The following is a 12,483-nucleotide window of genomic DNA, read 5'->3' on the forward strand; positions in this document are numbered from 1 at the left end:
GCTGCTGTAGGAGCTGCTGTAGGAGATGCTATGGGAGCTGCTGTGGGAGCTGCTGTAGGAGCTGCTGTAGTTGCTGCTGTAGGAGCTGCTGTAGGAGCTGCTGTAGTTGCTGCTGTAGGAGCTGATGTAGGAGCTGCTGTAGTTGCTGCTGTAGGAGCTGCTGTAGGAGCTGATGTAGGAGCTGCTGTAGGAGTTGCTGTAGCAGATGCTATAGGAGCTGCTGTAAAAGATGCTGTCTGTAGGTGCTGCTGTAGGAGCTGCTGTGGGAGATGCTGTCTGTAGGAGATGCTGTAGTAACTGCTGTAGGAGATGTTATAGGTGCTGCTGTCTGTAGGTGCTGCTGTAGAAGATGTTGTAGAAGATGCTGTAGGAGATGCTGTAGGAGTTGCTGTAGGTGCTGCAGTAGAAGATGCTGTAGGAGTTGCTGTAGGAGTTGCTGTAGGAGATGCTGTAGGTGATACTGTAGGACATGCTGTAGTCGATGCTGTAGGTGATACTGTAAGTGCTGCTGTAGGAACTGCTGTAGCAGCTGCTATAGGTGCTGCAGTCTGTAGGTGCTGCTGTAGAAGCTGTTGTAGAAGATGCTTTAGGAGGTGCTCTAGGATATGTTGTAGGATCTGCTGTCTGTAGGAGCTGCTGTAGGATCTGCTGTAGGAGCTGCTGTAGGAACTGCTGTAGGAGTTGCTGTAGGAGATGCTGTATGAGTTGCTGTAGGAGTTGCTGTAGGAGATGCTGTAGGAGTTGCTGTAGGAGATGCTGTGGGAGTTGCTGTAGGTGCTGCTGTAGAAGCTGCTATGGGTGCTGCTGTAGGAGATGCTGTAGGAGATGCTGTAAAGTTTGCTGTAGTTGCTAATGTAGGAGATGCTGTAGGAGTTGCTGTAGGAGATGCTGTAAAGTTTGCTGTAGGTGCTAATGTAGGAGATGCTGTATGAGTTGCTGTAGGAGTTGCTGTAGGAGATGCTGTAGGAGTTGCTCTAGGTGCTGCTGTAGGAGATGCTATAGGTGCTGCTGTAGGAGCTGCTGTAGGAGCTGCTGTAGAAGATGCTGAATGAGCTGCTGTAGGAGTTGCTGTAGGAGATGCTGAAAAAGATGCTGTAGTAACTGCTGTAGGAGATGTTATAGGTGCTGCTGTCTGTAGGTGCTGCTGTAGAAGATGCTGTAGAAGATGCTGTAGGAGATGCTGTAGGAGTTGCTGTAGGTGCTGCAGTAGAAGATGCTGTAGGAGTTGCTGTAGGAGTTGCTGTAGGAGATGCTGTAGGTGATGCTGTAGGACATGCTGTAGTCGATGCTGTAGGTGATACTGTAAGTGCTGCTGTAGGAACTGCTGTAGCAGCTGCTATAGGTGCTGCAGTCTGTAGGTGCTGTAGGTGCTGCTGTATGAGGTGCTGTAGGTGCTGCTGTAGGAGCTGCTGTAGGAATTGCTGTCGGAGCTGCTGTAGGTGCTGCTGTAGAAGCTGCAGTAGATGATGCTGTAGGAGATGCTGTAGGACATGTTGTAGGAGCTGCTGTCTGTAGGAGATGCTGTAGCAGCTGCTGTAGGACATGCTGTAGGTGCTGCTGTAGGAGCTGCTATAGGAGCTGCTGTCGGTAGGAACTGCTGTAGGACATGCTGTCTGTAGGTGCTGCTGTAGGAGCTGCTGTAGGAGCTTCTGTAGGAGATGCTGTTGAAGGAGCTGCTGTAGGAGATGCTGTAGGAGATGCTGTAGAAGATGCTGTAGGAGATGCTGTAGGAGTTGCTGTAGGAGATGCTGTAGGAGTTGCTGTAGGTGCTGTTGAAGGAGATGCTGTAGGAGATGCTGTAGGAGTTGCTGTAGGAGATGCTGTAGGAGTTGCTGTAGGTGCTGCTGTAGGAGATGCTGTAGGAGTTGCTGTAGGAGATGTTGTGGGAGTTGCTGTAGGTGCTGCTGTAGAAGCTGCTGTAGCAGCTGCTGTAGGACATGCTGTAGGTGCTGCTGTAGGAGCTGCTAGGAGCTGCTGTCGAAGATGCTGTAGGAACTGCTGTAGGACATGCTGTCTGTAGGTGCTGCTGTAGGAGCTGCTGTAGGTGCTGCTGTAGAAGCTGCTATGGGTGCTGCTGTAGGTGATGTAGGAGCTGCTCTAGGAGATGCTGTAGGTGCTGCTGTAGAAGCTGCAGTAGATGATGCTGTAGGAGATGCTGTAGGACATGTTGTAGGAGCTGCTGTCTGTAGGAGATGCTGTAGCAGCTGCTGTAGAAGCTGCTATGGGTGCTGCTGTAGGAGATGCTGTAAAGTTTGCTGTAGTTGGTAATGTAGGAGATGCTGTAGGAGTTGCTGTAGGAGATGCTGTAAAGTTTGCTGTAGGAGATGCTGTTGGAGTTGCTGTAGGAGTTGCTGTAGGAGATGCTGTAGGAGTTGCTCTAGGTGCAGCTGTAGGAGATGCTATAGGTGCTGCTGTAGGAGCTGCTGTAGGAGCTGCTGTAGAAGATGCTGTATGAGCTGCTGTAGGAGTTGCTGTAGGAGATGCTGAAAGAGATGCTGTAGTAACTGCTGTAGGAGATGTTATAGGTGCTGCTGTCTGTAGGTGCTGCTGTAAAAGATGCTGTAGAAGATGCTGTAGGAGATGCTGTAGGGGATGCTGTAGGAGATGCTGTAGTTGCTGTAGGATATGCTATAGGTGCTGCTGTATGAGCTGCTGTAGGAGATGCCGTAGGAGATGATGTAGTAACTGCTGTAGGAGATGCTATAGGTGCTGCTGTCTGTAGGTGCTGCTGTAGAAACTGCTGTAGAAGCTGCTCTAGGAGATGCTGTAGGTGCTGCTGTAGAAGCTGCAGTAGATGATGCTGTAGGAGATGCTGTAGGACATGTTGTAGGAGCTGCTGTCTGTAGGAGATGCTGTAGCAGCTGCTGTAGGACATGCTGTAGGTGCTGCTGTAGGAGCTGCTATAGGAGCTGCTGTCGGTAGGAACTGCTGTAGGACATGCTGTCTGTAGGTGCTGCTGTAGGAGCTGCTGTAGGAGCTTCTGTAGGAGATGCTGTTGAAGGAGCTGCTGTAGGAGCTGCTGTAGGAGTTGCTGTAGGAGATGCTGTAGGAGTTGCTGTAGGTGCTGCTGTAGGAGATGCTGTAGGAGTTGCTGTAGGAGTTGCTGTGGGAGTTGCTGTAGGTGCTGCTGTAGAAGCTGCTATGGGTGCTGCTGTAGGAGATGCTGTAAAGTTTGCTGTAGTTGCTAATGTAGGAGATGCTGTAGGAGTTGCTGTAGGAGATGCTGTAAAGTTTGCTGTAGGAGATGCTGTTGGAGTTGCTGTAGGAGTTGCTGTAGGAGATGCTGTAGGAGATGCTCTAGGTGCTGCTGTAGGAGATGCTATAGGTGCTGCTGTAGGAGCTGCTGTAGGAGCTGCTGTAGAAGATGCTGTATGAGCTGCTGTAGGAGTTGCTGTAGGAGATGCTGAAAGAGATGCTGTAGTAACTGCTGTAGGAGATGTTATAGGTGCTGCTGTCTGTAGGTGCTGCTGTAGAAGATGCTGTAGAAGATGCTGTAGGAGATGCTGTAGGGGATGCTGTAGGAGATGCTGTAGTTGCTGTAGGATATGCTATAGGTGCTGCTGTAGGAGCTGCTGTAGGAGATGCTGTATGAGCTGCTGTAGGAGATGCTGTAGGAGATGCTGTAGTAACTGCTGTAGGAGATGCTATAGGTGCTGCTGTCTGTAGGTGCTGCTGTAGAAACTGCTGTAGAAGATGCTGTAGAAGATGCTGTAGGAACTGCTGTAGGTGCTGCTGTAGGAGCTGATGTAGGAGCTGATGTAGGAGCTGATGTAGTTGCTGCTGTAGGAGCTGCTGTAGGAGCTGCTGTAGTTGCTGCTGTAGGAGCTGATGTAGGAGCTGCTGTAGTTGCTGCTGTAGGAGCTGCTGTAGGAGCTGCTGTAGGAGCTGCTGTAGTTGCTGCTGTAGGAGCTGCTGTAGAAGATGCTGTAGGAGATGCTGTAGGAACTGCTGTAGGTGCTGCTGTAGGAGCTGCTGTAGCTGCTGTAGTTGCTGCTGTAGGAGCTGCTGTATGCTAGATGCTATAGGAGCTGCTGTAAAATATGCTGTCTGTAGGTGCTGCTGTAGGAGCTGCTGTGGGAGATGCTGTCTGAAGGTGCTGCTGAAGGAGCTGCTGTAGGAGATGCTGTAGGAGATGCTGTAGGTGCTGCTGTAGGAGATGCTGTAGGAGATGCTGTAGAAGATGCTGTAGGAGATGCTGTAGGAGTTGCTGTAGGAGATGCTGTAGGAGTTGCTGTAGGTGCTGTTGAAGGAGATGCTGTAGGAGATGCTGTAGGAGTTGCTGTAGGAGATGCTGTAGGAGTTGCTGTAGGTGCTGCTGTAGGAGATGCTGTAGGAGTTGCTGTAGGAGATGTTGTGGGAGTTGCTGTAGATGCTGCTGTAGAAGCTGCTATGGGTGCTGCTGTAGGAGATGCTGTAGGAGATGCTGTAAAGTTTGCTGTAGTTGCTAATGTAGGAGATGCTGTAGGAGTTGCTGTAGGAAATGCTGTAAAGTTTGCTGTAGGTGCTAATGTAGGAGATGCTGTAGGAGTTGCTGTAGGAGTTGCTGTAGGAGTTGCTCTAGGTGCTGCTGTAGGAGATGCTATAGGTGCTGCTGTAGGAGCTGCTGTAGGAGCTGCTGTAGAAGATGCTGAATGAGCTGCTGTAGGAGTTACTGTAGGAGATGCTGAAAGAGATGCTGAAGTAACTGCTGTAGGAGATGTTATAGGTGCTGCTGTCTGTAGGTGCTGCTGTAGAAGATGCTGTAGAAGATGCTGTAGGAGATGCTGTAGGAGTTGCTGTAGGTGCTGCTGTAGAAGATGCTGTAGGAGTTGCTGTAGGAGTTGCTGTAGGTGATGCTGTAGGACATGCTGTAGTAGATGCTCTAGGTGATACTGTAAGTGCTGCTGTAGGAACTGCTGTAGCAGCTGCTATAGGTGCTGCAGTCAGTAGGTGCTGCTGTAGAAGCTGTTGTAGAAGATGCTGTAGGTGCTGCTGTAGGAGCTGCTGTAGGAATTGCTGTCGGAGCTGCTGTAGGTGCTGCTGTCAGAGCTGCTGTAGGTGCTGCTGTAGAAGCTGCAGTAGATGATGCTGTAGGAGATGCTGTAGGACATGTTGTAGGAGCTGCTGTCTGTAGGAGATGCTGTAGCAGCTGCTGTAGGACATGCTGTAGGTGCTGCTGTAGGAGCTGCTATAGGAGCTGCTGTCGGTAGGAACTGCTGTAGGACATGCTGTCTGTAGGTGCTGCTGTAGGAGCTGCTGTAGGAAATGCTGTAGGAGTTGCTGTAGGAGATGCTGTAGGAGTTGCTGTAGGTGCTGCTGTAGGAGATGCTGTAGGAGTTGCTGTAGGAGATGCTGTGGGAGTTGCTGTAGGTGCTGCTGTAGAAGCTGCTATGGGTGCTGCTGTAGGAGATGCTGTAGGAGATGCTGTAAAGTTTGCTGTAGTTGCTAATGTAGGAGATGCTGTAGGAGTTGCTGTAGGAGATGCTGTAAAGTTTGCTGTAGGTGCTAATGTAGGAGATGCTGTAGGAGTTGCTGTAGGAGTTGCTGTAGGAGATGCTCTAGGTGCTGCTGTAGGAGATGCTATAGGTGCTGCTGTAGGAGCTGCTGTAGAAGATGCTGTATGAGCTGCTGTAGGAGATGTTATAGGTGCTGCTGTCTGTAGGTGCTGCTGTAGAAGATGCTGTAGAAGATGCTGTAGGAGATGCTGTAGGAGATGCCGTAGGAGCTGCTGTAGTTGCTGTAGGATATGCTATAGGTGCTGCTGTAGAAGCTGCTGTAGAAGATGCTGTAGGAGATGCTGTAGGAATGTTGTAGGAGCTGCTGTCTGTAGGAGATGCTGTAGCAGCTGCTGTAGGACATGCTGTAGGTGCTGCTGTAGGAGCTGCTATAGGAGCTGCTGTCGGTAGGAACTGCTGTAGGACATGCTGTCTGTAGGTGCTGCTGTAGGAGCTGCTGTAGGAGCTTCTGTAGGAGATGCTGTTGAAGGAGCTGCTGTAGGAAATGCTGTAGGAGTTGCTGTAGGAGATGCTGTAGGAGTTGCTGTAGGTGCTGCTGTAGGAGATGCTGTAGGAGATGCTCTAGGTGCTGCTGTAGGAGATGCTATAGGTGCTGCTGTAGGAGCTGCTGTAGGAGCTGCTGTAGAAGATGCTGTATGAGCTGCTGTAGGAGTTGCTGTAGGAGATGCTGAAAGAGATGCTCTAGGTGCTGCTGTAGGAGATGCTGTAGGTGCTGCTGTAGGAGCTGCTGTAGGAGCTGCTGTAGGAGCTGCTGTAGAAGATGCTGTATGAGCTGCTGTAGGAGTTGCTGTAGGAGATGCAGTAGGAGATGCTCTAGGTGCTGCTGTAGGAGATGCTATAGGTGCTGCTGTAGGAGCTGCTGTAGGAGCTGCTGTAGAAGATGCTGTATGAGCTGCTGTAGGAGTTGCTGTAGGAGATGCTGAAAGAGATGCTGTAGTAACTGCTGTAGGAGATGTTATAGGTGCTGCTGTCTGTAGGTGCTGCTGTAGAAGATGCTGTAGAAGATGCTGTAGGAGATGCCGTAGGAGCTGCTGTAGTTGCTGTAGGATATGCTATAGGTGCTGCTGTAGAAGCTGCTGTAGAAGATGCTGTAGGAGATGCTGTAGGAACTGCTGTAGGTGCTGCTGTAGGAGCTGATGTAGGAGCTGATGTAGCTGCTGCTGTAGGAGCTGCTGTAGGAGATGCTATGGGAGCTGCTGTGGGAGCTGCTGTAGGAGCTGCTGTAGTTGCTGCTGTAGGAGCTGCTGTAGGAGCTGCTGTAGTTGCTGCTGTATGAGCTGCTGTAGTTGCTGCTGTAGGAGCTGCTGTAGGAGCTGATGTAGGAGCTGCTGTAGGAGCTGCTGTAGCAGATGCTATAGGAGCTGCTGTAAAAGATGCTGTCTGTAGGTGCTGCTGTAGGAGCTGCTGTGGGAGATGCTGTCTGTAGGAGATGCTGAAAGAGATGCTGTAGTAACTGCTGTAGGAGATGTTATAGGTGCTGCTGTCTGTAGGTGCTGCTGTAGAAGATGCTGTAGGAGATGCTGTAGGAGTTGCTGTAGGTGCTGCAGTAGAAGATGCTGTAGGAGTTGCTGTAGGAGTTGCTGTAGGAGATGCTGTAGGTGATGCTGTAGGACATGCTGTAGTAGATGCTGTAGGTGATACTGTAAGTGCTGCTGTAGGAACTCCTGTAGCAGCTGCTAGGAGGTGCTGCAGTCTGTAGGTGCTGTTGTAGAAGCTGTTGTAGAAGATTTTTAGGAGGTGCTCTAGGATATGTTGTAGGATCTGCTGTCTGTAGGAGCTGCTGTAGGATCTGCTGTAGGAGCTGCTGTAGGAACTGCTGTAGGAGATGCTGTATGAGTTGCTGTAGGAGTTGCTGTAGGAGATGCTGTAGGAGTTGCTGTAGGAGATGCTGTGGGAGTTGCTGTAGGTGCTGCTGTAGAAGCTGCTATGGGTGCTGCTGTAGGAGATGCTGTAGGAGATGCTGTAAAGTTTGCTGTAGTTGCTAATGTAGGAGATGCTGTAGGAGTTGCTGTAGGAGATGCTGTAAAGTTTGCTGTAGGTGCAAATGTAGGAGATGCTGTATGAGTTGCTGTAGGAGTTGCTGTAGGAGATGCTGTAGGAGTTGCTCTAGGTGCTGCTGTAGGAGATGCTATAGGTGCTGCTGTAGGAGCTGCTGTAGGAGCTGCTGTAGAAGATGCTGAATGAGCTGCTGTAGGAGTTGCTGTAGGAGATGCTGAAAGAGATGCTGTAGTAACTGCTGTAGGAGATGTTATAGGTGCTGCTGTCTGTAGGTGCTGCTGTAGAAGATGCTGTAGAAGATGCTGTAGGAGTTGCTGTAGGTGCTGCTGTAGAAGATGCTGTAGGAGTTGCTGTAGGAGTTGCTGTAGGAGATGCTGTAGGAGTTGCTGTAGGTGATGCTGTAGGACATGCTGTAGGAGATGTTATAGGTGCTGCTGTCTGTAGGTGCTGCTGTAGAAGATGCTGTAGAAGATGCTGTAGGAGATGCTGTAGGTGCTGCTGTAGAAGATGCTGTAGGAGTTGCTGTAGGAGTTGCTGTAGGAGATGCTGTAGGTGATGCTGTAGGACATGCTGTAGTAGATGCTGTAGCTGATACTGTAAGTGCTGCTGTAGGAACTGCTGTAGGAGCTGCTGAGGTGCTGCAGTCTGTAGGTGCTGCTGTAGGTGCTGCTGTAGGTGCTGCTGTAGGTGCTGTAGGAGCTGCTGTAGGAGATGCTGTATGAGCTGGAGGAGCTGCTGTAGGCTGTAGTTGCTGCTGTAGGAGCTGCTGTAGGACATGTTGTAGGAGCTGTCTGTAGGAGATTCTGTAGGAGTTGCTGTAGGAGATGCTGTAGGTGATGCTGTAGGACATGCTGTAGTAGATGCTCTAGGTGATACTGTAGGAGTGCTGCTGTAGGAACTGCTGTAGGAGCTGCTATAGGTGCTGCAGTCTGTAGGTGCTGCTGTAGAAGCTGTTGTAGAAGATGCTGTAGGTGCTGCTGTAGGAGCTGCTGTAGGAGCTGATGTGCTGTCGGAGCTGCTGTAGGTGCTGCTGTAGAAGCTGCAGGAGATGATGCTGTAGGAGATGCTGTAGGACATGTTGTAGGAGCTGCTGTCTGTAGGAGATGCTGTAGCTGTAGGAGATGCTGTAGGAGTTGTAGGTGCTGCTGCTGTAGGAGCTGCTATAGGAGCTTCTGTAGGAGATGCTGTAGGAGATGCTGCTGTGGGCTGTAGGTGCTGTGTGAAGGAGCTGCTGTAGGAAATGCTGTAGGAGTGCTGTAGGAGATGCTGTAGGAGTTGCTGTAGGAGATGCTGTGGATGCTGTAGGAGTTGCTGTAGGTGCTGCTGTAGAAGCTGCTATGGGTGCTGCTGTAGGAGATGCTGTAGGAGATGCTGTAAAGTTTGCTGTAGTTGCTAATGTAGGAGATGCTGTAGGAGTTGCTGTAGGAGATGCTGTAAAGTTTGCTGTAGGTGCTAATGTAGGAGATGCTGTAGGAGTTCCTGTAGGAGTTGCTGTAGGAGATGCTGTAGGAGATGCTCTAGGTGCTGCTGTAGGAGATGCTATAGGTGCTGCTGTAGGAGCTGCTGTAGGAGCTGCTGTAGAAGATGCTGTATGAGCTGCTGTAGGAGTTGCTGTAGGAGATGCTGAAAGAGATGCTGTAGTAACTGCTGTAGGAGATGTTATAGGTGCTGCTGTCTGTAGGTGCTGCTGTAGAAGATGCTGTAGAAGATGCTGTAGGAGATGCTGTAGGAGATGCTGTAGGAGCTGCTGTAGTTGCTGTAGGATATGCTGTAGGTGCTGCTGTAGAAGCTGCTGTAGAAGATGCTGTAGGAGATGCTGTAGGAACTGCTGTAGGTGCTGCTGTAGGAGCTGATGTAGGAGCTGATGTAGCTGCTGCTGTAGGAGCTGCTGTAGGAGATGCTGTGGGTGCTGCTGTGGAGCTGCTGTAGGAGCTGCTGTAGTTGCTGCTGTCAGGAGCTGCTGTAGGAGCTGCTGTAGTTGCTGCTGTAGGAGCTGCTGTAGGACTGCTGTAGTTGCTGCTGTAGGAGCTGCTGTAGGAGCTGATGTAGGAGCTGCTGTAGGAGCTGCTGTAGGAGATGCTATAGGAGCTGATGGAAAGGACATGCTGTCTGTAGGTGCTGCTGTAGGAACTGCTGTAGGAGCTGCTGTAGGAGATGCTGTTGAGGAGCTGCTGTAGGAAATGCTGTAGGAGTTGCTGTAGGAGATGCTGTAGGAGTTGCTGTAGGAGATGCTGTGGAGTTGCTGTAGGTGCTGCTGTAGAAGATGCTATGGGTGCTGCTGTAGGAGATGCTGTAGGAGATGCTGTAAAGCTTGCTGTAGTTGCTAATGTAGGAGATGCTGTAGGAGTTGCTGTCTGTAGGAGATGCTGTAAAGATGCTGTAGGTGCTGCTGTAGGAGATGCTGTAGGAGTTGCTGTAGGAGCTGCTGTAGGAGATGCTGTAGGAGATGCTCTAGGTGCTGCTGTAGGAGATGCTGTAGGTGCTGCTGTGGAGCTGCTGTAGGAGCTGCTGTAGAAGATGCTGTATGAGCTGCTGTAGGAGTTGCTGTAGGAGATGCTGAAAGAGATGCTGTAGTAACTGCTGTAGGAGATGTTATAGGTGCTGCTGTCTGTAGGTGCTGCTGTAGAAGATGCTGTAGAAGATGCTGTAGGAGATGCTGTAGGAGATGCTGTAGGAGCTGCTGTAGTTGCTGTAGGATATGCTATAGGTGCTGCTGTAGAAGCTGCTGTAGAAGATGCTGTAGGAGATGCTGTAGGAACTGCTGTAGGTGCTGCTGTAGGAGCTGATGTAGGAGCTGATGTAGCTGCTGCTGTAGGAGCTGCTGTAGGAGATGCTATGGGAGCTGCTGTGGGAGCTGCTGTAGGAGCTGCTGTAGTTGCTGCTGTAGGAGCTGCTGTAGGAGCTGCTGTAGTTGCTGCTGTAGGAGCTGATGTAGGAGCTGCTGTAGTTGCTGCTGTAGGAGCTGCTGTAGGAGCTGATGTAGGAGCTGCTGTAGGAGCTGCTGTAGCAGATGCTATAGGAGCTGATGTAAAAATGCTGTCTGTAGGAGCTGCTGTAGGAACTGCTGTAGGAGATGCTGTATAAGTTGCTGTAGGAGTTGCTGTAGGAGATGCTGTAGGAGTTGCTCTAGGTGCTGCTGTAGGAGATGCTATAGGTGCTGCTGTAGGAGCTGCTGTAGGAGCTGCTGTAGAAGATGCTGAATGAGCTGCTGTAGGAGTTGCTGTAGGAGATGCTGAAAGAGATGCTGTAGTAACTGCTGTAGGAGATGTTATAGGTGCTGCTGTCTGTAGGTGCTGCTGTAGAAGATGCTGTAGAAGATGCTGTAGGAGATGCTGTAGGAGTTGCTGTAGGTGCTGCTGTAGAAGATGCTGTAGGAGTTGCTGTAGGAGATGCTGTAGGTGATGCTGTAGGACATGCTGTAGTAGATGCTCTAGGTGATACTGTAAGTGCTGCTGTAGGAACTGCTGTAGCAGCTGCTATAGGTGCTGCAGTCTGTAGGTGCTGCTGTAGGTGCTGCTGTATGAGGTGCTGTAGGTGCTGCTGTAGGAGCTGCTGTAGGAATTGCTGTCGGAGCTGCTGTAGGTGCTGCTGTAGAAGCTGCAGTAGATGATGCTGTAGGAGATGCTGTAGGACATGTTGTAGGAGCTGCTGTCTGTAGGAGATGCTGTAGCAGCTGCTGTAGGACATGCTGTAGGTGCTGCTGTAGGAGCTGCTGTAGGAGCTGCTGTCGGTAGGAACTGCTGTAGGACATGCTGTCTGTAGGTGCTGCTGTAGGAGCTGCTGTAGGAGCTTCTGTAGGAGATGCTGCTGTAGGAGCTGCTGTAGGAGCTGCTGTAGGAGCTGCTGTAGGAGATGCTGTGGAGCTGCTGTAGGTGCTGCTGTAGGAGATGCTGTAGGAGCTGCTGTAGGAGCTGCTGTGGGAGTTGCTGTAGGTGCTGCTGTAGAAGCTGCTATGGGTGCTGCTGTAGGAGATGCTGTAAAGTTTGCTGTAGTTGCTAATGTAGGAGATGCTGTAGGAGTTGCTGTAGGAGATGCTGTAAAGTTTGCTGTAGGTGCTAATGTAGGAGATGCTGTAGGAGTTGCTGTAGGAGTTGCTGTAGGAGATGCTGTAGGAGATGCTCTAGGTGCTACTGTAGGAGCTGCTGTAGGAGCTGCTGTAGAAGATGCTGTATGAGCTGCTGTAGGAGTTGCTGTAGGAGATGCTGAAAGAGATGCTGTAGTAACTGCTGTAGAAGATGTTATAGGTGCTGCTGTCTGTAGGTGCTGCTGTAGAAGATGCTGTAGAAGATGCTGTAGGAGATGCTGTAGGAGATGCCGTAGGAGCTGCTGTAGTTGCTGTAGGATATGCTATAGGTGCTGCTGTAGAAGCTGCTGTAGAAGATGCTGTAGGGGCTGATGTAGGAGCTGATGTAGCTGCTGCTGTAGGAGCTGCTGTAGGAGATGCTATGGGAGCTGCTGTGGGAGCTGCTGTAGGAGCTGCTGTAGTTGCTGCTGTAGGAGAGCTGCTGTAGGAGTTGCTGTAGGAGCTGCTGTAGGAGTTGATGTAGGAGCTGCTGTAGGAGATGCTGTAGGAGCTGCTGTAGGAGCTGATGTAGGAGCTGCTGTAGGAGCTGCTGTAGCAGATGCTGTAGGAGCTGCTGTAGGAGATGCTGTCTGTAGGTGCTGCTGTAGGAGCTGCTGTGGGAGATGCTGTCTGTAGGAGATGCTGAAAGAGATGCTGTAGAACTGCTGTAGGAGATGTTGTAGGTGCTGCTGTCTGTAGGTGCTGCTGTAGAAGATGCTGTAGAAGATGCTGTAGGAGATGCTGTAGGAGTTGCTGTAGGTGCTGCTGTAGAAGATGCTGTAGGAGTTGCTGTAGGAGTTGCTGTAGGAGATGCTGTAGGTGATGCTGTAGGACATGCTGTAGTAGATGCTGTAGGTGATACTGTAAGTGCTGCTGTAGGAACTGCTGTAGCAGCTGCTATAGGTGCTGCAGTCTGTAGGTGCTGCT

General features: G+C 50.6%; 1 protein-coding gene across 1 annotated transcript; it reads right to left on the reverse strand.

Annotated features, from left to right (window-relative positions):
- Window positions 1-4,019: 4,019 nt before the first annotated feature.
- Window positions 4,020-4,571, reverse strand: LOC121839710 (circumsporozoite protein-like; the record flags this gene model as incomplete). The annotated part of the gene is made up of 1 exon (XM_042299963.1): window positions 4,020-4,571. A coding segment is annotated over one exon (552 nt), but the record flags the coding sequence as incomplete, so codon positions are not given.
- Window positions 4,572-12,483: the final 7,912 nt, after the last annotated feature.

Source organism: Oncorhynchus tshawytscha, linkage group LG16 (assembly GCF_018296145.1).
Source record: "Oncorhynchus tshawytscha isolate Ot180627B linkage group LG16, Otsh_v2.0, whole genome shotgun sequence".
NCBI classification, from domain to species: domain Eukaryota; kingdom Metazoa; phylum Chordata; class Actinopteri; order Salmoniformes; family Salmonidae; genus Oncorhynchus; species Oncorhynchus tshawytscha.